The 20,428-nt window shown below is 35.3% G+C and overlaps 2 protein-coding genes across 2 annotated transcripts in view; one reads left to right on the top strand and one right to left on the bottom strand.

Moving 5' to 3' along the window:
- The window catches only part of LOC104111975 (pentatricopeptide repeat-containing protein At2g21090), a 3,445-nt gene extending 363 nt beyond the window's left edge, over positions 1-3,082 (top strand). The window contains exons 1-2 of the mRNA XM_009621798.4: positions 1-1,478; positions 2,471-3,082. The exon at positions 1-1,478 is cut by the window's left edge and continues 363 nt beyond it. Of these exons, the coding sequence (XP_009620093.1) occupies positions 1-1,478; positions 2,471-2,513 (1,521 nt within the window). The 3' untranslated portion in view covers positions 2,514-3,082. The remainder of the gene's footprint in view (positions 1,479-2,470) is intronic.
- A 5,004-nt stretch (positions 3,083-8,086) lies between these two features.
- LOC104111976 (uncharacterized) lies at positions 8,087-13,047 on the bottom strand. The gene is made up of 8 exons (XM_009621799.4): positions 12,751-13,047; positions 11,614-11,819; positions 11,030-11,489; positions 10,715-10,922; positions 9,189-9,296; positions 8,980-9,108; positions 8,778-8,847; positions 8,087-8,255 (listed from the first exon to the last, which is right to left on the bottom strand). Exons 1-8 carry the CDS (start codon positions 12,975-12,977, stop codon positions 8,179-8,181), a joined length of 1,485 nt encoding a protein of 494 aa, XP_009620094.1. The 5' UTR covers positions 12,978-13,047; the 3' UTR covers positions 8,087-8,178.
- Between the last annotated feature and the right edge of the window lie 7,381 nt (positions 13,048-20,428).

Here is a 20,428-nt window from a genome sequence, read left to right on the forward strand (position 1 = left end):
AAAATGACTACGAGAAATTTGTATTCCTGGAATAATATGCTTTCTGGCTATGCTAAGTCAGGCATGGTAAAGGCTGCTAAAAGGCTGTTTGACAAAATGCCCGAGAAAGATGTTGTTTCTTGGAATACTATGGTGATTGCTTATGCTCAGGTTGGGTACTTCAACGAGGCTCTCAAGTTTTATAGAGAATTTAGGAGGTTAGGTATTGGGTTCAATGACTATAGCTTTGCTGGGGTTGTTACTGCTTGTGTTAAGTCCAGGGATTTTTCTCTCACTGGGCAGGTTCATTCCCAAGTACTTGTCGCTGGGTTTTTGTCTAATGTAGTTCTTTCTAGTTCGATTGTTGATGCGTATGCAAAATGTGGAAAGATGAGCGATGCTAGAAGGTTGTTTGATGCAATGAGAGTAAGAGATGTTCTTGCTTGGACCACCTTGGTTTCAGGCTATTCAAGGTGTGGCGATATGGTGTCGGCCAGGGAGTTGTTTGAAGCAATGCCTGAGAAGAATCCTGTTTCTTGGACGACTTTGATTGCTGGTTATTCCCACAGTGGCATGAGCCTTCAGGCCCTTGAGTTATTTGCAAAGATGGTGAAGCTTCAGGTCCAACCTGATCAGTTCACGTTTAGTAGTTGTCTATCTGCTTGTGCTGATATAGCATCACTTAAGCATGGTAAGCAAGTACATGCATTCCTGGTGAATGCTGGTTTAAGACCTAATGCAATTGTTATGAGTTCTCTCATTGATATGTATTCAAAATGTGGAAATTTGGAAGTTGCAAAGAGGGTATTTGATACGATGGGCAACAAACATGATGCAGTATTATGGAACACCATGTTGTCTGCATTAGCACAACATGGTATGGGTGAAGAAGCAATTGAAGTGTTCTTTAAGATGGTGAAGTTTGGAGTGAAACCAAACAGAATCACATTTGTCGTCCTTCTCAATGCTTGTAGTCATTCAGGGCTAGTGCAGGAAGGTCTTTCCTTTTTCGAGATGATGCCTTCTAATTATAATGTTCCTCCCGATGAAGAACATTATGCATGCATAATTGACCTCTTAGGTAGAGCAGGACGTTTTAGTGAAGTGCTAGCTCAGATAAAGAAGATGCCTTGTGAACCTGATGGTCATATTTGGAATGCCTTACTTGGTGTTTGTAGGATTCATGGAAATGTAGAGTTGGGTAGAATGGCTGCCGAACTACTAATAGAGCTGGACCCACAGTCTCCTGCCGCATATTTGTTGTTGTCAAGTATTTATGGTGCACTTGGGATGTGGGTAAATGTAGAGAAAGTGAGACAGCTTATGAATGAGAGACATGTTAGGAAAGAGCAAGCTGTTAGTTGGTTAGAGATTGAGCAAAAACTGCGTCCCTCTTTTGGGTGTAGTCAGTCGAATACTTTAGAGAAAGATACACTCGCGATTTTGCAACTTTTAGCTGATAAGACAGAAGATGATGATTTATTACATGATAGTGAAAGGTAAAATTTCTTTCCATTTTCCCCCTCTCTATCACTGAAACGTACGCAAAATAAATGCGTTTACTTGACACACCTTACGGTATTTATAGAGTTTATCAAAATTTTGGTGAATTCTAAAGCAGGCAATTATTTTCTTTGGCTTGTGAACCGCTTGTACTTTTTATCTCGTGTGTGGAAATATTTGAACATTATCTAGTTGCACTTGCATAATTTTGTTGAATGTCCTGTCTCTTTTGAGTCTCTGCCATAAGAATAAGATCAGAGATCCCTGGAACAGCCTGTCCTGTATTTTCTGTTAACCTGGACGCTTCATTGTTTCTTGTTTCAAGAGAATGCATGAACAACAGCTTTGGGCCACTGCTCCTCCACCACCCTCTAACTTTGCGAGCGAAATATCTTCCTTAGGTGTTCTCCCTAGACCATCCACTGTACATGACGGGCAATTTCTCAAATCAAAACCAGTCATCTTTGCTTCCTTTGTAGTTGTCATACTGGACTAAATGTTGACATCTCATGGTTGATTTTTGTTATAAAACCTTCAAACTTGAAGAAATTTAGTTTATGCTAAATCATCAAACCATAAAAATGTGAAGCTCAAATATGTTTTAATCAGCCCATACTCTGGATGCATTCAAGAATAAAAGTACCTTTTTGTGAGAATTGTCTGATTGCAAAGATGCCTTGGTTGAATGATAAAAAAAAAATGAGGTTTGGAAAATCTAAGTCGGAAGTGAATTCCAAATTATTGCCAATAATAGTACCTAATTGTTTGATTATTTTTATCAGTTTATCTCACATGCTCATTCCTTTCCAACCCTGATCGAAGCGAACTCATACGAATATTTCTGCTCCTGTGTCTTCCTCTTCCTCCTTGGACAATTTGCCATCCACCTGCTTTTCTTAATTTTTCTTCTGTTAACATGGCTGGCAAGTACATGCCAAATGCATGCATCGAGCCAGCTCTGATTTTAATCCAAATCTTGTCAATACAGTTTCATACATGGTGGGCTTGATGCTAGAGGTAGCAACCTTTGATGTGAACTACATGGGCCACCCTCTCAACTAGCACACACCAGAAAAGAAGCTATTCTTATATGCCATTTTGGCTGCCGCTGGGCTTCTTCAATATTATCACCTCTGATTTGTTGAGGAACTTAATGAATGGTTGAAGTTAGTTCTTGTGCCAACAGCATTAAGGGCTAAGCTGCTGGGGCTAAGTTCTTGTGCCAACAGCATTAAGTTTTGAACGTTGGGGATTTAGAGCCGGCAGGTGGTCAATAACTTCATTTTATTGACAATTTAGCTGAAGATAGCTATGATTGCGTGCTGGATGGTATATTGTTGTATTGAGAGATCATAACTAGAGTTTTGCTGGAATTTGTGATCCCCACTCGTGAAGATCCTAACGGAAGGAGCGTATATCGAAGCAACTTGCTCTCTTTTCTGTCGATAGACAAGAACTAGACAGAACAGTTGCTCTATTTGTGGCTGCTTCGAACTGAAAAGAAACAACTGAATGTTGTTTTTCTTCTACTGTACTAATCTATTAGAACAGTTACAACACATTCTGTTAGTCAGATAACGGTATCATACCTATTTTTTCATTCTCTCGTGAATGATTCACTCACCTCTCATGCAGGCTCTCAAACGCCAAGACTGCTACTAGATGAATGCTTATGTTTACTTAAAAGAAAAGAAGAAGAAAAGGAAATGAAATTCTAGCAGAAGCTTTTAGCATTATGACGTTGGTTTTGTTCTCAATGTGGCGGCTTTCGCTGCTGCCTTCAGCATCCTTCGTGAAAAACTTTGGTTAATTCAACATTTACAAGTTGATGCGGTAAAGACATACCAAGAGAAGATAAAGAAATACTAGGTATAAGACTAGAAAAGCAATTGTGTGAAAACAATAAATTTATGGGCAAAATATAAAATTGGCTGATCAGCTGAAATTAATTGTATTCGCTAGCTGAAAATTATATAAAATATGTATATTTTTTGTATATAATATCTGTCATACCCCTTTTCTATCCCAAAAAGATAATGTGTGTTGATTGTGAGTTAAAAAGTTTTTCCAATTAAAGTGACAAACTTGAGTAGGGATTATTTTATTGTTCAGAGTCGCCACTTATAATTGATTTTTTTTGAAATTTATTAAAAGTTAACTATCGCGCTACGCAAGCGCATCAACGATTTTAGCAAATAATTAACTAAAACTAATGGTTATGGTGTGAGGTTATTGACCTAATTTATTGAATGTTAAACTTCACGCTACGCAAGCGATTCTGTGAAGTTAAAAACACGCCTACTAATTGCCTAGCGTTTGAATTAATTCATTTGTTAAAATTATTTATTTAATAAAGAAACCTAGTATTTAAAAGATTGAGTCAAAACTTGTTTACTACTTTAAACTTGACAAATTCAAATTTTTCAGTAGCCTTGAAGTTAAAAAAAATGGCCAGCAAATTTAAACCAAAGGTGATAGTGGCCTAAAATATTCTTAAAATTGATGTAAACCCAACTACGACATGTAGCTAAAAATAATGCATTAATGAACATGGACTTCTAAACATATAACTGAGAAACAAACATATGCATCAAGCTCAACCAAACAGAAGTTCAAAATAGCAATAACACATTTAAGAAATTCTTTCACTGGTTCTCTCCTCTCTCCCGCACACTCATCACATACTATTCCCCAACTTCATTTCAACTTAACCAAGAAGAGAAGTATTACTATCAGTTATTTTTAGCACTAAGAGAAAAATTAAAATAACAAAACCACAAATACATAAAACCAAGGCAAAAGGAAACTAAACTCTACATAATAATTCTAAAAGATATTTCTTTTCCTTAACTAGATACAATTAACATAATGTTATTTGAGCTACACATGTAAAGAAAAATTGAAGATCAACCAAATATTACAGATGTACATGCTGAAATATGACTATATGAATAACATGCTAAACATTCATTTATTCCAGTAAAGCACATCAAGCGTATCCATAGAGCTGAAAAAGAGCCACATCCTTATCCATTGAATATAAAAATCTTCATTGCAAAGTTTAAGAAAATACCTAGATTGCAGAAAATAAATATAACAGTGAAGAAATAGAGCTCGGCAGGAAAATAAAACAGCAGCAAACACAAGCAGAAAACAGCAGCAGTTTCGTTTTTAAACAGCCCGAAAACCTTAGAAGAAACCCAGAACCAGCTCTAAAGAAGATTTATACTTTTCTAAAAGTTTGCACTCTAAAATTTACTCAAAAAGCTCACCATTTCAGCTTACTAAAGGGTGCTTTAGTTGCTGATTTTTTACTCTCCAAGTTGTATTTTTAGGGTGTAAAGACTGCCCAACAAATGTGTGATCCTCTGCTCAAGTGAGGAAATAACATCCCCTTAAATAGGACTTTGTGTACTAAATACTGTTCAAGATCTGTCCCAAAGATGAAAGGACAACCTGAAAATCTGCTGTGTCAGAAGCAAGGAGAAAAAATATCATTTCAGCCACCCTACTAGTAAAAGTAGGCTACTATTACCCTATTTTATGATAAAATAAACTAAACTTCAGATTTTAACCATCAACAACAAACTACTTGCTCAACACAAATCAAACTTGAACAACTATGAACTGACAAAGCATAAACGAGACTAAAAACGTAATTGAACTAAGTATTCAAACCAACTTGATTGGAATGAATTCGATTTGTGCAAACTAATTACTAAACAAACAACTAAATTCACAAACTAATGCTCAAAACAGAACGAGCATCATTAATAATCGGACAACGGCTAACAACAACTAAATAATCGACTAACTACGTGAACGATTTAACTAATACACTAAAGATCATGTTTAAATCAATAACAAATCTAACAAACCACTAAACTAAATAGAGATAACTAATTAAATAAATCTAACTTAAAACTCTAATTAACGAGAAACAACCAAAACAGAAAAATCAAAAATCAGAAACTAATCTACTAATATAAAAAATCAGAAATTAATTAAAGATATGACGATTATACCTAACAAGTATTTTTGAAACTGTTCGAGCCACGAGAAGACGCCGGAGATGCTAAAAGGCGACTGTCCGACTCCGAAACGCACGTTTCTTTCGGGTAGATGCTAGAACAAAATGAGTTTCAGCATCTCGCCAAAAGAAACGAGTGTCTTTGAGTCGAAAAATAGCTAAGATGGGGGTTCAGGGCATTTTGGGGGTAGTGAGGCAGTGGAGCCGCAGCGGCAGTGAGGAGCAGGTCGGCGGCGACGGGGATTTTGGGGGTAAAATGGGTAGGAAAAGATAGGTCTCGTGGAGCTCTATCCATTCATGTATGTATTGTAGGGTGGTGTTGGCCGGAGCTTCAAGAATTTGGACCAAAAAGTGACGGCTAAAGTTTCCTAGATCTAAAATTCAAGGAGTTTGAGGGGTTTTTGAAGGAATTGGTTTAGAAATATGGGAAGAGGAGGTTGTGGAGATTACATGGTGTTAATTTGATGGTGCTTGGAGGTGGTCCGCCGCCGGTGGGTGATTTCCGGCGGCGGCAGCGGCGGAGAGAAGAGAGAGAAGAGAGAGAGAGTTATGGGAAAATGAGGGAATTTTTCAAATTTTTGTGGCTTTAAATACCTCTTGAGAGATCAAATATGGACCATTAGATCAAGGGGTGATCAATGGGTGAGATTTGATCTTGGGTCACTTAATGAAACAATGTAATTTTGAGGCAAAACTACGTCGTTTCAGACCCTTTCAAGGGCAGCCCCTTATCTTGTACTTTTGGCCACTTTCTCTTTCAAATTTGGCCCAATTTCTTTCTTAATCCTACTTATTAAACTAAATTTACACAAACAAATAAATTAATTAAGTAACTTATTCAAATGATCAATTAACTAGATTAATTCACCAATTGAATAGTTAGTTAATTCCTAAAATGTACAAATAAAGAAAGAACTAATTTTTGGTATTTTTATGATAGGAAATATGCAATCAGAGACACAAAAATTGGGAAAAATAATTAAAGCAACAAAACACTAATGACTTTAGGAGGTGTTAAAATAATACAAAAATTAGTTATTCACAATATCTATTTGGAAAAAGGCCTAAATATGCCATTGTACTTAAATGCAACGGCGTATCCATGCCATTCGTTAATAGTGTGGCCTATTAGTGCTATTGCCATTACACCACTGACCTATCTATGCCACTATTCATCAACAGACAATTCATCCCATATTAATATAAAAAAAATATTAAATCTGATTTTTTAACACCAAGTTTGACACGCGTCAGCTACCCAAACCACTACATAACTCTACCCCACTTCCCACTCTAACCCCAGTTACCCCAACTAACCCAACCCCATTTATTTTCTTACCAGATGTTTATTCCCCCAAAATCCCAAACCCCCACTTCATATCATCGACAAAATACTCTCCACCAATTTCAATTATATTTATGTGGTAGATGCTGGTTCAATTGAACCCATAATTTTTGACGCAGAGTAGAAATTTATGTGTAAAAATTCATTAAAATTGCAAAAATAATGGATATGAACCCATAACTTAAAAAATATAATGGGTTCAATATTAAAAATCTTAAAAGTTGAACCCATAGAGTTTAAATTTTGGATTCGATTCTGTTTACGTTATAGTTTAGTTATGTTCTAAGGGATGGTTGTGCTTTAAGTATGTTCTGAACAAGACAATATGAAAAAGAATATATATATATATATTCTGAACAAGACAATATGGAAAAAAAGTTATTTGGACAGCTTATTGTTTCACTTGTATCTAGAGAATTTTTATCCACCGTTGCAATGAGCTTTACTTTGGCAACAGTTGTTGCAATGAACTTTACGCTGATGAGCTTATTTTGTACAATGAGCTCAACTTTGGCAATTTTTATCCACTGTTGCGTGTTTGGTGGAGAGCATTTTGTCGATGATATGAAGTGGGGGTTTGGGATTTTGGAGGAATAAACATCTGGTAAGAAAATAAATGGGGTTGGGTTAGTTGGGGTAACGGGGGTTAGAGTGGGAAGGGGGTAAAGTTATGTAGTGGTTTGTGTAGCTGACGGGTGTCAAACTTGGTGTTAAAAAATCAGATTTAGTATTTTTTTTATTTTTTAATATGGAATAAGTTGTCTGTTAATGATTATCGAGTGGCATGGATAAGCCATTTCGTAGCATATTTAGGCCTTTTCCCTATCTATTTTGTCGGTTATTATTTTGTTGGCTAAAATTATGCATTTCTCTAAATTCATTATATTATTAAGAGTATTACGATTTAGTCCAAATGTCAGCTTCATTCTTAGGTTAGAAAGAAACAAATCCTATAAAATATGTCGCAGACAAAAACGGTGATCCCATTGTACACCGAATTTTGAACCATGCGCCAATGGATCTCAAGGATTTATCGGTTATCACACAAATAACATGTCGTTCAAAAGATACATAATACAATTTTATCAATCCCCAACATCCTGAATTCCCCTAAAAGGATAAATTTCTTTTAAAAAATTAATTAATGAAAGAAAGAAAGGACGGGAAGAATTGTTAATTTCACTCCACATATATTTTAAAAAATCCAAAGAAATATATAAACTTTAACATTTTCCTTCACAGCCTATCTAAACGTTAACCATACATAAAAGTCAACACTGCTTTCATCTCACTAGTAGTACTGCAGATCATACATTAGCACCTAGAGAATGAAGATGCCTTTACTGAATTTGCTTTTCAAAACTTCCTGTAATTGCTGGAACATAAAAGAAAATGCCCCTGCAAAAACAAATAAAATACTATCAAGGATGGGTAAGAGAGTATGTTTAGGCTAAGTGGCTAACAAATATGTTTTTCTTTTCAGAATTTTCTTTCTGTAGTTTCTATCCAAGTCCTACAGAGCTGGGCTTTTAGAAGAAGGAAGAGAAGACATAGGACATGCCATGTGGCCTATAATGTGGGTCCAGTGGAAGTAGAGAAATAGGAGAGCTTGTGAGGGGGTAGAAAATGACTTTCTATATGTAAGTAATAGCATGGTTTTTAGTGAGATTTTGGTGCGCCCATGTGATTCTTGTTTGTATAGAAAATTGGTTATCCTTTGTAGAGAACATGTTTTGTATACTGCTCGTATATATGAGGTTTCTCAAAAATATAATTATTTACCTAATTACCTTATCAAAATAATCTGTCAAAGAGGGATGAGACACTACCGGCTTTGACCAAATAGTTTAGGAGGCAAGGAAAGGGGGAAATGAAATATTACTGGATTGATTGGATATGACCAAATGGTTTTGGACAAACCTGATACAGGGATCTCTTTCTGGAGCAATGATCCCCTCACCAGAAGAGTCCCTGGTATCTGCTGGAAGACCTACAGATACAACGACGCATTAGCTAACAAACCACAACATGCTAAATAGTGAGATTAACAATCCCCAAGAATAACCAGGCATTGGTTCCAACGACATAAGTACATAATATGCTAAATAGTAAGGGGAATTACAGAAACATGCAGACGCATGTCATTCAGTTGGCCAGAGCAATAATTTGCAGATATTGGTATATCCTGTTCGTTTCCATTCTGTGACCGGGTCTTCATGATAGATTTACATTGCTCGCCTGACAAAGTTACCTATAAGAAAACATTGAGATTCAGGAAAAACATGTAACAGGTGCAGTAAATTATCAGAGAGAAGAACAAATGGAGCTTACATCAACATTAAACGAGGCAGAGTCTAATTTAGAGGATGCACCAATACTACAGAAATAGGATTCCACTGATTGCAATACATCAATGGCACTCTGATGGCGCTGCAGACCCTAAACAAACATTGAAAATCAGTAAGAAATCTTGGATCTACTAGCAATGGAAGTAATTAACAGAACTAGTCCAACCACTTCGTGAAGAAACTAGTTAGTCTGCCTAGAGAAGCACATGAACTCATACATAAGGTTGAAGTTCAAAACCGAGGTGAATGCATAATTTGTCAACAATCAGTTCATGCAAAAGGATAACAATGACAATACAAGAGCCAATTGACTTTTTTCCTGGGTTCAGGTGGGGTGGGAAGGCAGGGACAGAGCACAGAGCTTGTTTGTCCCACCAAAAGTTTTCCTTGCGGTTAAGGAGATTGAGGGAGAAAATAATGATATCCCAAGGTAAGTCAAGCAGTTAAATGGTTAGAAGAACAAACCAATGCTTCCTACCCCAATCCAAATTCAAAAGTATTACTTGCAAATATATGGTAGATATGATCCATTTTATACAAGATAATCATTAGACTGCAAAACAAAAAGATCTCAACTGATGGCAATAGTGATCAGATAATTTTGTTAAGTAAGATCACAGTAAACGGCTATATTCATGATCTTATGTTCTATTCCACATGCTAAACCACTGCCACACAGCATAAATAATGGATTTATGAAAGTTGATCTTTTTCGTAACTAAATCTTCCATTGTGACTAATAAAGAACAATCGCTGTGACTAATAAAGAACAATTGAAGCAACGTAATTCAGCCACACCCGGTGCACCGAACTGATTGAGAACTTTGACGGGGTCGAAATGAATTTTGTTCTTTCTATGACAGAATTATATTAGATAGATTCTACTTCCAAGTGAATTCTTCCCAGCCATCAAAAATTACCTCCTACACATCCCTAAAGAAGAACCAATTCCACATTTACCAGCCAAAACCGTCAAAATACTAACTCAACTCCCACACCCTGTTATGCATCCCTAAAGAAGAACCAGTTCCACACCATAGTCAAAACTGTCAAAATACTAACTCAACCCCCATAAGTCTATGTAAGTGGACAAAATTTGAATTGAAGTTGAAAAAGTCTGTGGAAGTTGAAATTGTGTTTGGACAATGAACTACACTCAAAAAAGAAGATGATGGAAGTAGTATACGAATTGTGAGTTTCTTTTTATAAGATTTGATAAGCTTCACTTGAAATACATTTTAAACCACTATTTCAACTTAAAATAATATTTCAGTTTAAGCTCCAATTTCTAAACCCAAAAATTCATAGTCAAACATGAATTTGCAAATAATTGTACACCGCCTCTAACAAAAGACGCAAAGCTTACACATAAAAAGTGAGACAGTTTCAGGTGAAAAGGAAATTACTCGTTCTAACTTTTACTGACAAGCTTATGATATTTGAGCTCTTTTTTATCAGAATTATCGATTTCCCACGATTGAATAAATGACAGAATAAAAGTCAACAGACCTCAAGCATGAACGACATGTTATTCTTCTCAGCCACGTGGGATGGTACCATCTTCTTGGAAAGAGGGAGAAATGACCAGGCAAGACCCCATCGGCATGTCTGGCCTTGCACAAAGTCAGTTGTCTTCACTATTGTTGCTCCAACCTCCCAAAGCTTTGATATAAGTACCTTTAGGTTAGTTTTTCTTCCAACCATTGAGGTGTACCACCTGGCAAAGATGGGGTCAGGAAATATAAGGACTCTTCAATTGAGCTTTCATGATAAAGTTCTCTAACACATAATGCAATAAACCAGATTCAAAGACTGATAGCATACCGAAAGGATTCCCTTAACTGAACACTATCCTCAATAATACGAGTAATAAAAGCATTCTCTCCACCAGGACAAACCATCTCCTGCATAGTCCCACCACAAGAAGTCTTTGGATTTAATCCAGCTTCCTCCATTGTCTCAAAAAATGGAGGGTTGCACATACAAAAATCGAATTTCTCCCCATCCTTGACTACGCCGACAAGTATAGGAGGTCCATTGTAAATTTTTCCTATACCTGGGTGCACTGGGAGATGAGAAGGAGGTGAAGGTCCAATGAGAGCAGCCTCTGCATTGTCGAAGTCTACGTCTTTACATTGGCCATATTTTCCTGGTTCATCATTCAGCTCTTGCTTGGAAGATGACGGGGTTTCCATGCTAACTCTTCTGATTTCAATCAATTCAGAAAGATGAGGATTACTTTTAACATTTTTCTCTGCCCACTCGAAAGCTACGTCGGTAACATCTGTTATAAAGCAAATGGATGACACATATGAAGAAATCAGTGTTTTGTAAATATATAGTGCAATTTTATTAGCCAAACACCAACAATGATGCAAGGGAGAAAATTACAAATTAGAGGGGGCTACCAGAGCCAACAAACTTCCAACCCATAAGAGATGCACCGAGAAGAGGGTAAATGCAATTAGCTCCCGTTCCTATATCAAAACCCCTAATAAAGTTTCTGTCATCTTGAACTTTAGGAATGATGTTCGATGACAGAAGATCTTCAACCCAATGAATATAGTTAGATCTGTTGGGGACTGTAGGGCAAAGTTGTCCATCAGGAATCCACCTACATAGAAAACATGTTCAGGCATACATCCTCTGTTTATAAAATCGAACCTTTTCTCAACAAAAAAATACGTTCAGGCATACCTGATTGAAAGAATAATGCCCATCCTATGCTTGCCTCTAAACTACAGACAAGAGTTTCTCCTTTTTATTTAAAGTAGGTTCTATCGAGGCTAAGATTGTATCAAAGTTCATATGCAGCTTGGTGAGCATCGCGCTATCAGTAATTAAGTTACACATTCAGTTTCTTCAAGCTTAAAGTTAAAACTCATACGTGAAACATTAACTATATATTTCATTTATGGTTTTACATCTACTATCGATTTTTAGCAATCAAAACTGACACCAAATAAACCAAAGCGTTCCGATTAAACAGTTCTTTTTTTCTTTTGATAACGGACAAATCTGTTGTTTACCTACAAGATTTGAACTCTTAGCGTGAACCTAACACACATCCTGCATTGTAGAACTACTTTTACCATTGAATCAAAGCTCACAGAGCAAGTAAGAGGACAACAGTCATCAAAACTCTGAAGGAAAAAACCAACTTAACTAAGGAATGGTCAGGTTGTCATATTTTGAACAATAAACTTGGCAACAAATACAGTGACCAAAATTTTAACTTTGAACATTATTCATTTTGTTGTAAAAAAATTTATTTAATAGTATGAAGATTTGAGTAGTTTAATTCAAAGTTCAAAAATATTTTTATATGTTAAAAAGTTATTTATTTCTTTTTATATAAAGACTTCGTACTTTCTTCTTTTCTTATGTGTCTAAGCATAAATAAAATCATAAAGTCCCCCCTGAATGGCATAGCAAAAATCTCAACTTATGTGCTTATAAAACTCGGTTACCCTTTTACATAAATAAGAGAATGGAACCTGAAAAACAAAATTAAGAAAAAAAAAAAAAGGATAAAGGGGAGTTACCAATTGAGGCCATGATCATGGTGGAGCAAAACTTTGGTGAGTTCACGTGTGGCATTGAAGTCAGTCCAATCAATTCTTGGTCGACGACCATCACCTGAATAGAAAACGTAAGGTGCAAAGGTAGAGTATTTAGAGGCCAAGAGTGAGAAATCTGGAGGGTTATCATAGTACTTGTTACGGGGATGAGTAGTGGCTCTCTCCCCTCTCTTCCTTTTCTTGCTCCCCATTGCTCCGAATCCGAACCCCTCCCTTCTCTGTTCTCTGTTCTCTGTTCTCTGTCAGTGTTTTTTCTTTTTCGAATAATTATTAATGAAACCAGTGTGTTTTTATGGGCCAGCTATAGAGTGAACCTGGTAACCAGATTTTTGCAGCCCACCCATAAAAGAATGGGCTTTTGAACTTTCAAACTAGGGAGATTTGCAAAACTAGCATCATTTGAGGCTTATGTTTTAGAGGAATTTTCAGAAACCACTATTGTTTAGTGGCTATTAACTTCCTATAGCTACCATATACATAATTACTTCCTATAGCTATTATTCAGTTGTTACGCGGCCGTATTTGTTGTATTCGTGCTACTGTATTCATGAATATAATAGCAGAAATCGCCTAAAAACATGGGAATCCAGTTGTGCGCGACTGTATTCGAGTAGAGCATGGGTATTGTAACATGAACGACGGATACTACAATATTTTTCTATGCCAGAGAAGATTTGAGGGCCGGGTTTTTGTTCGTTTCCATTTTTAGTTTTAATACAACGTATACAGTATTTTGCTTGGCCGGAAAATGCCATCTCCGGCAAACTTTCTTCTCTTCTTTGCTATTTCGTCACATACAATGATACAAATACATTGTACTATGTACAAATTCACTCAAATACATTGTGTTTTTTGTATAAATATATTATTTTTCGCCTGTATTTATGTATTCCGAAGGTCTGTATTTTTTTAATACAACTGAATATCATTGTGTTTTGTGATTTTTTGTTGTTTGAATACAATCGAAGAATACAATGTATAATAGTGAATATATGTGAATTGAATACAATGTATACAGTCGAATTGAATAGAACGATATACACTATATTTTCTTGATTTTTTGTTGTTTGAATACAACCGAATTCAATATAGTGAAATTGAATACAATTCAATATTGCGCCTTCCGTTGTTAAACACCCGTAATCACTATTTTTAGGCGGATTACCTCATTGTATTTATAAATACATTCGCGTGAATACATGGAATACATAATTAAACATATGTAATTCATGTTTTTTTACCTCAATGTATTTATAAATACAATCGCGCGAATACATGAAATACAACCCAGTAGCAGCGAAATTTTTTTATAATTGATTTTGTTGAGTTAAATTAGGAGTGATACACGCTAATTGATCCTCTTTCCGTTATTAAACAGCTGGATTCCCCTATTTTTAGGCGAATTTCTCCCCATCCTTGACTACGCCGACAAGTATAGAAGTATTTCCAATTGTAGTAACCCTAGAGGATTCGGCCAGAGAATTCACGGTTAGAAGCAGGTATTTTGCTCGAAAAGAGAGAAGGAAGAAAAGAAGAAGAATTTTGTTGAGATTTTGAGAGAAAATTATGTGTTAACCGAAAGAAAGAGTGAGAAAAAACATAAATAGCGTATTTCATGCCTCAATGGTAGTGTATACCATAAATATTTATTTTGCTATATAATATAAAAGGTAACTGCAGAAAATAATATTTTAAAATAGTTTTGATTTATAATAAATAGAGTGTATACCTTTGTTATAGGAGGTCAAATTTCCTATAAAAATCAAATTAAGTTTTACTATATTTGGAAGATACTCAAGTTGTTGTTAAGGAATTTAAGAATGGGAAATCGTTTTGAATTGCATAATAACAAGTTGAATGTAATCTTGAGGTTGTAATTAATTAACATAGTGAAACTGATAATACTTGTGATTCTTATTGTGCTACTTTTCGGATTTATTGGTTTATACTTTGTTTGATTGAGAAACCAAAGCATGAATACATCAGTATGATTATGCATAAACACATAAGCATTAGGAAGAAAGATCCAATTCCTATAACTTTATTTGCGCTCATTCTGATGGCCCTGAAAAATTTCATACCAAGAATTATTTGTAAGCAGAGAGAGTTATGTTTCTTTCATATACATTTAATCATTTATTAACATAGAGATGGATAAGTTATATGCTTTTCTCTTACTTTGATTTAATTTTTGGCACTTCTATTTTCTTTTACTCGTTCTTTTTTTTTTTTTAATTACTTTTTTTTTTGTTGGACCCAACGAAGACAAAAGTTGAACGTTTTCATGTATCACACGCGTTCATTACAAAGAAATTCAAGTATTTTTTTTCCGTTCTCTATAGATGTTTTTCCTTACATCACATAAATATTTATTCTTTTACTTGCTCTTTCTTTTGATTACTTTCTTTAAAATTTTCTTTTGTTTGACTCAGTATGACAAAAGTTGAATTGTTCGCCTGAATCAGGGCGTTCATTACGATAAAATTCAAGTATTTCTTTCTTTTCTTTATAGACGTTTTTTTTCCTTACGTCACATAAATATTTGTTCTTTTCCTCGTTCTTTTTTTTTTTCCGGTTACTTTCTTTGTAATTTTCTTTTATTGGACTCAACAGGACAAAAGTTGAACGTTTGCATGTATCAGGTGTTACGCAGAAATTCAAGTATTCTTTTGTTGTCTTTATAAACGTTTTTTCTTACATCACATAAATATGTATTCTTTTACTTGTTCTTTCTTTCGGTTACTTTTTTGTAATTTTCATTTGTTGGACTCAAGAAGACAACAGTTGAACAGTTCACCTGAATCAGGGCGTTCATTACGATGAAATTTAAGTATTTCTTGTCTTTATAGACGTTTTTTCTTACGTTACATAAATATTTATTCTTTTACTTTTTTTTTATTACTTTCTTTGTAATTTTCTTTAGTTGGACTTTATATAACAAAAGTTGAACTGTTCACCAGAATCAACCGTTTATTACGAAGAAATCCAAGTATATCTTTCTGGTTAAAAATAAAGACGGTAAAGTAAAGACAAGTATAGAGAGAAACTGATATATTATTCAAATTTTTAACTTATGTTTATAATGAACTGAAAACTCCTCTATTTATAGAAGAAAGAAAACAGATGCGAGGCTTTTCAGGAAGCAACTGCAAGACTTTTCTTTACCTGCTTGTAAGTTGTCTGCATGAGTTACTTGCAACCTGTCTGTTTAATAAGAAACTGCTGCAAATCGTTTTATTGAGTTGCTTGCAACCTTCCTACATCAGCTGCTTGTAAGTTGTCTGCATGAGCTGCTTGCAACCTGCCTGTTTAATAAGAAGCTGCTGTAAATTATTTCATTGAGTTGCTTGCAACCTGTCTGCATCAGTTGCTTGTAGATAAATTTCAACAGAGTACTAAATGGAAGATTATCTATAGCGGAGTAATGAATGGACATCCACAATATAATATTTCATAACACTCCCCCTTGGATGTTCATTAAAAGATAATGTGCCTCGTTAAAACCTTACTAGGAAAAACCCAGTGGGAAAAATCCTAGTAAAAAAAAAAGAGTACACATATTTAGTAATACACATTTTTAGATGCCTCATTAAAAACCTTACAAGAAAAACCCTATGGGAAAAAGTTTAGTAAGGAAAAAAGAGTATATCGCGTATTTCACTCCCCCTGATGAAAATCTTGTTTCAAATATTTGAGTCTCCGCATTCCAATCTTGTATACCATCTTCTCAAAAGTTGAAGTTGACAAAGATTTAGTGAATAAATCTGCTGAATTGTCACTTGAACGGATTTGTTGCACATCGATATCACCATTTTTCTGAAGATCATGTGTGTAGAATAATTTTGGTGAAATGTGCTTCGTTCTATCTCTTTTTATAAATTCTCCCTTTAATTGGGCTATGCATGCTGTATTGTCTTCGTATAAAATTGTGGATTTTTTATCACATTCCGAACCACATTCTTCTTGAATAAAATGAATCACTGATCTCAACCATACGCATTTCCTACTTGCTTCACGAATAGCTATTATCTCAGCATGATTTGAAGAAGTAGCAACAATTGATTGCTTTGTGGAGCGCCATGATATGACAGTACCTCCACATGTAAATACGTACCCGGTTTGAGATTGAGCTTTATGGGGATCAGATAAATAACCTGCATCTGCATAACCAACAAGATCCGCACTACCTTTGTTAGCATAAAATAAACCCATATCAATAGTTCCCTTTAAATATCGCAAAATATGCTTAATCCCATTCCAATATCTCCGTATAGGAGAAGAGCTATATCTTGCTAGTAAATTAGCAGAAAATGCTATGTTAGGCCTTGTAGTATTAGCAAGATACATAAATGCACCAATTGTACTAAGATAGGGTATTTCAGGACCAAGGAGTTCCTCATCCTCTTCTGGAGGTCGGAACGGGTCCTTATTCACTTCAAGTGATCGAACAACTATTGGTGTACTCAATGGGTGCGCTTTGTCCATGTAAAAGTATTTTAAGACCCTTTCTATATAGGCAGATTAATGCATAAAGATCTCGTCTACTAAATGTTTAATTTGCAGTCCAAGACAAAGTTTTGTCTTTCCAAGATCTTTCATCTCAAATTCTTTCTTAAGATATTCAATTTCCTTTTGGAGCTCTTCTGGAGTTCCAACAAGATTTATATCATCAATATAAACAGCAAGTATAACAAATTCTGATATCATTTTTTTAATAAAAATACATGGACAAATAACATCATTTATGTAACTCCTTTACAATAAATATTCACTAAGGCGATTATACTACATGTGCCCATATTGCTTTAAACCGTACAAAGATCTTTGTAATCTGATTGAATACATTTCCCGAGATTTTGAATTTGCTTCAGGCATTTTAAGTCCTTCATGAATTTTCATGTAAATCTCATTATCAAGTGACCCGTATAGATAAGTTGTAACTGCATCCATCATATGTATTTCAAGCCTTTAACGTAAGGCTAAACTGATGAGATATCAAAATGTTATGGCATCCATAACAGGTGAATATGTTTCTTCATAATCGACTCCAGGTCATTGTGAGAATCCTTGTGTGACAAGGCGAGCCTTGTATCTTTCAACTTCATTTTTGTCATTCCTTTTTCGCATGAAAACCCATTTATGACCAACTGATTTTATACCAGCAGGTGTTTGGACTACTGGTCCAAAGACCTCTCTTTTACCAAGTGCGTTCAATTCTGATTGAATTGCCTCTTGACATTTTGGCCAATCAGATATTTATCGACATTCTTCAACAGATCAGGGTTCAAAATTCTCACTATCTTGCATAATGTTAAGTGCAATATTATAAGCAAAAATATTATCCACCACTATTTCAGATCGATTTAAATTAATCCCATCATTAGTAGAACTTATTAAAAGTTCCTTGCTCACTTGAGTCTCGGGTTCAGTGATTTCTTCAGGAATCTCAGAACAAATAAGATCTTGGGTCTCTTCAGGGGATCCATTTATAGTATCGTTTTGATCATTTGTCGATTTTCTTTTTCAAGGATTTCGATCCTTAGAACCCAAAGGCCTACCACGCTTCAGGCGTGCTTTATGTTCACTAGTTCTCATGCTAGTAGATGGTCCTGCTAGGACATCAATTCGTATAGGCACATTCTCTGCAGGGATATATAATTTAGTTATCCTTTTCAAATCAGTAAACACGTCTGGCATTTGATTTGCTATATTTTATAAATGGATGATCTTCTGGACCTCCTGATTACATATAGGGGTACGTGGATCAAAATGAGATAATGATGAAACTTTCCACACAATTTCTCTTTTGATTTCCTTTATCTCTCCCCCTAATTGTGGAAAATTTATTTCATCAAACCGACAATCTGCAAATCGAGCAGTAAATAAATCTCCCGTCAATGGTTCAAGATAGTAAATAATAGAGGGTGATTCAAACCCATCATATATTCCTAACCTTATCTGTGGGCCCATCTTACTGCGCTGTGGTGGTGCTACTGGCATATATACAACACATCCAAAAATTCGTAGATGGGCAATATCTGGTTCATGACCAAAAATTATTTGTGACGGAGAATATTTATTATAATGTGTCGGTCTGAGACGGATAAGTGATGTTGTATGATAGCATGGCCCCAAATAGTAGTGGGCAATTTTATTTTCATAAGTAGTGGTCTTGCTATCAATTGCAGGCGTTTAATAAATGACTCTGCAAGGCCATTTTGAGTATGAACATAAGCTACAGGATGTTCAACTCTTATCCCAACTGATAGATAGTAATCATCAAAAGCTTGAGATGAGAATTCGCCAGCATTATCAAGGCGAATAGCCTTTATAGGATAATCTAGGAATTGCGCCCTTAATCGAATTATTTGGGCTAATAGCTTTGCAAACGTCAGGTTGCGAGATGATAGTAGGCACACACGAGACCATCTTGAAGATGCATCTATTAGGACCATAAAATATCTAAACAACCTACTTGGTGGGTGAATAAGTCCACATATATCCCCATGTATACGTTCTAAAAAGTAGGGAATTCAATGCCATCCTTCATTGGTGATGGTCTAGTGATCATTTTGCCTTGATAACAAGCATCATAAGAAAATTCATTATTTGTAAGAATCTTCAGGTTCTTTAGCCCACTCGAATTTTCAGTAATTCGTCTCATCATTATTGATCCAGGATGGCCCAAACGGCCATGCCAAAGCACAAAAATATTTGAATCGGTAAACTTCTGGTTTAGGATAGAGTATGCTTCAACTATACTAATCTTTGAATAGTATAAGCCAGAAGATAAAGTTGGTAACTTTTCTACAATGCACTTCTGGCCAGAAACATTCTTTGTAATACAAAGATATTCCATATTCATTTCATCTGTCGTCTCAATATGATACCCATTTCGGCGGATATCTATAAAACTCAACAAGTTTCTTCGGGACTTGGGGGAGAATAATGCATTGTCTATTATAAGTTTTGTTCCCTTATACAGAAATATAATGGCCCTTCCAGAGCCTTCAATCAAACTTATATTACCAGAAATTGTTGAAATATTTGCTTTTTCCTTATGTAAATAAGAAAAGTATTTCTGATCCTTGAATATGGCATGAGTTGTTCCACTATCAATTACACAAAAATATCTTCATGATTGGTCTTTGATCCGAACATAATTCGAGAATTATCCATATTCTTCAAAATGACATAAATAAAATATGTTATAGTAAACATCATTATCAAAGCATAACTTTTATTTATGTACAACAATTACATAACCATACTATCTATTACAAACAACCAAAATTAAAATATTTACATTTATACAGATTCACCACCGATCATATGACTTGTTTCTCCTTCTGGGAGTGCAAAGTAATCAGCTACATCCAAATGCATGAAGTCTAAATTATTTTCAGAAATAAAATTTGCTTCATCATTTTTCCCTGCCTTCTTCAGGGAGGCTTGATAAAACTCAACCAGGTGCTTTGGCGTACGACATGTACATGACCAATGCCCTTTTTCTCCATGTCTATAGTATGCATTTTCTGGCTTTGTTGCTTGCACCGCTTCATGCTTTTTTTCCTTCTTTTTCCACTGCTGGTGGTGAGGAGGGTTCTTTGGTGCATTATTATTATCATGATTAGAGTTTCTT

Source organism: Nicotiana tomentosiformis, chromosome 1 (assembly GCF_000390325.3).
Source record: "Nicotiana tomentosiformis chromosome 1, ASM39032v3, whole genome shotgun sequence".
NCBI lineage: Eukaryota > Viridiplantae > Streptophyta > Magnoliopsida > Solanales > Solanaceae > Nicotiana > Nicotiana tomentosiformis.

Excerpts from the sequence above, each read along its gene's own strand:
- LOC104111976 (XM_009621799.4), bottom strand. The coding sequence starts at position 12,977 with ATGGGGAGCAAGAAAAGGAAGAGAGGGGAGAGAGCCACTACTCATCCC. Across the intron at positions 11,490-11,613 it reads TTGGAAGTTTGTTGGCTCTG|ATGTTACCGACGTAGCTTTC; the intron begins GTAGCCCCCTCT and ends GCTTTATAACAG. Across the intron at positions 8,256-8,777 it reads GAAAGAGATCCCTGTATCAG|GGGCATTTTCTTTTATGTTC; the intron begins GTTTGTCCAAAA and ends TTGTTTTTGCAG.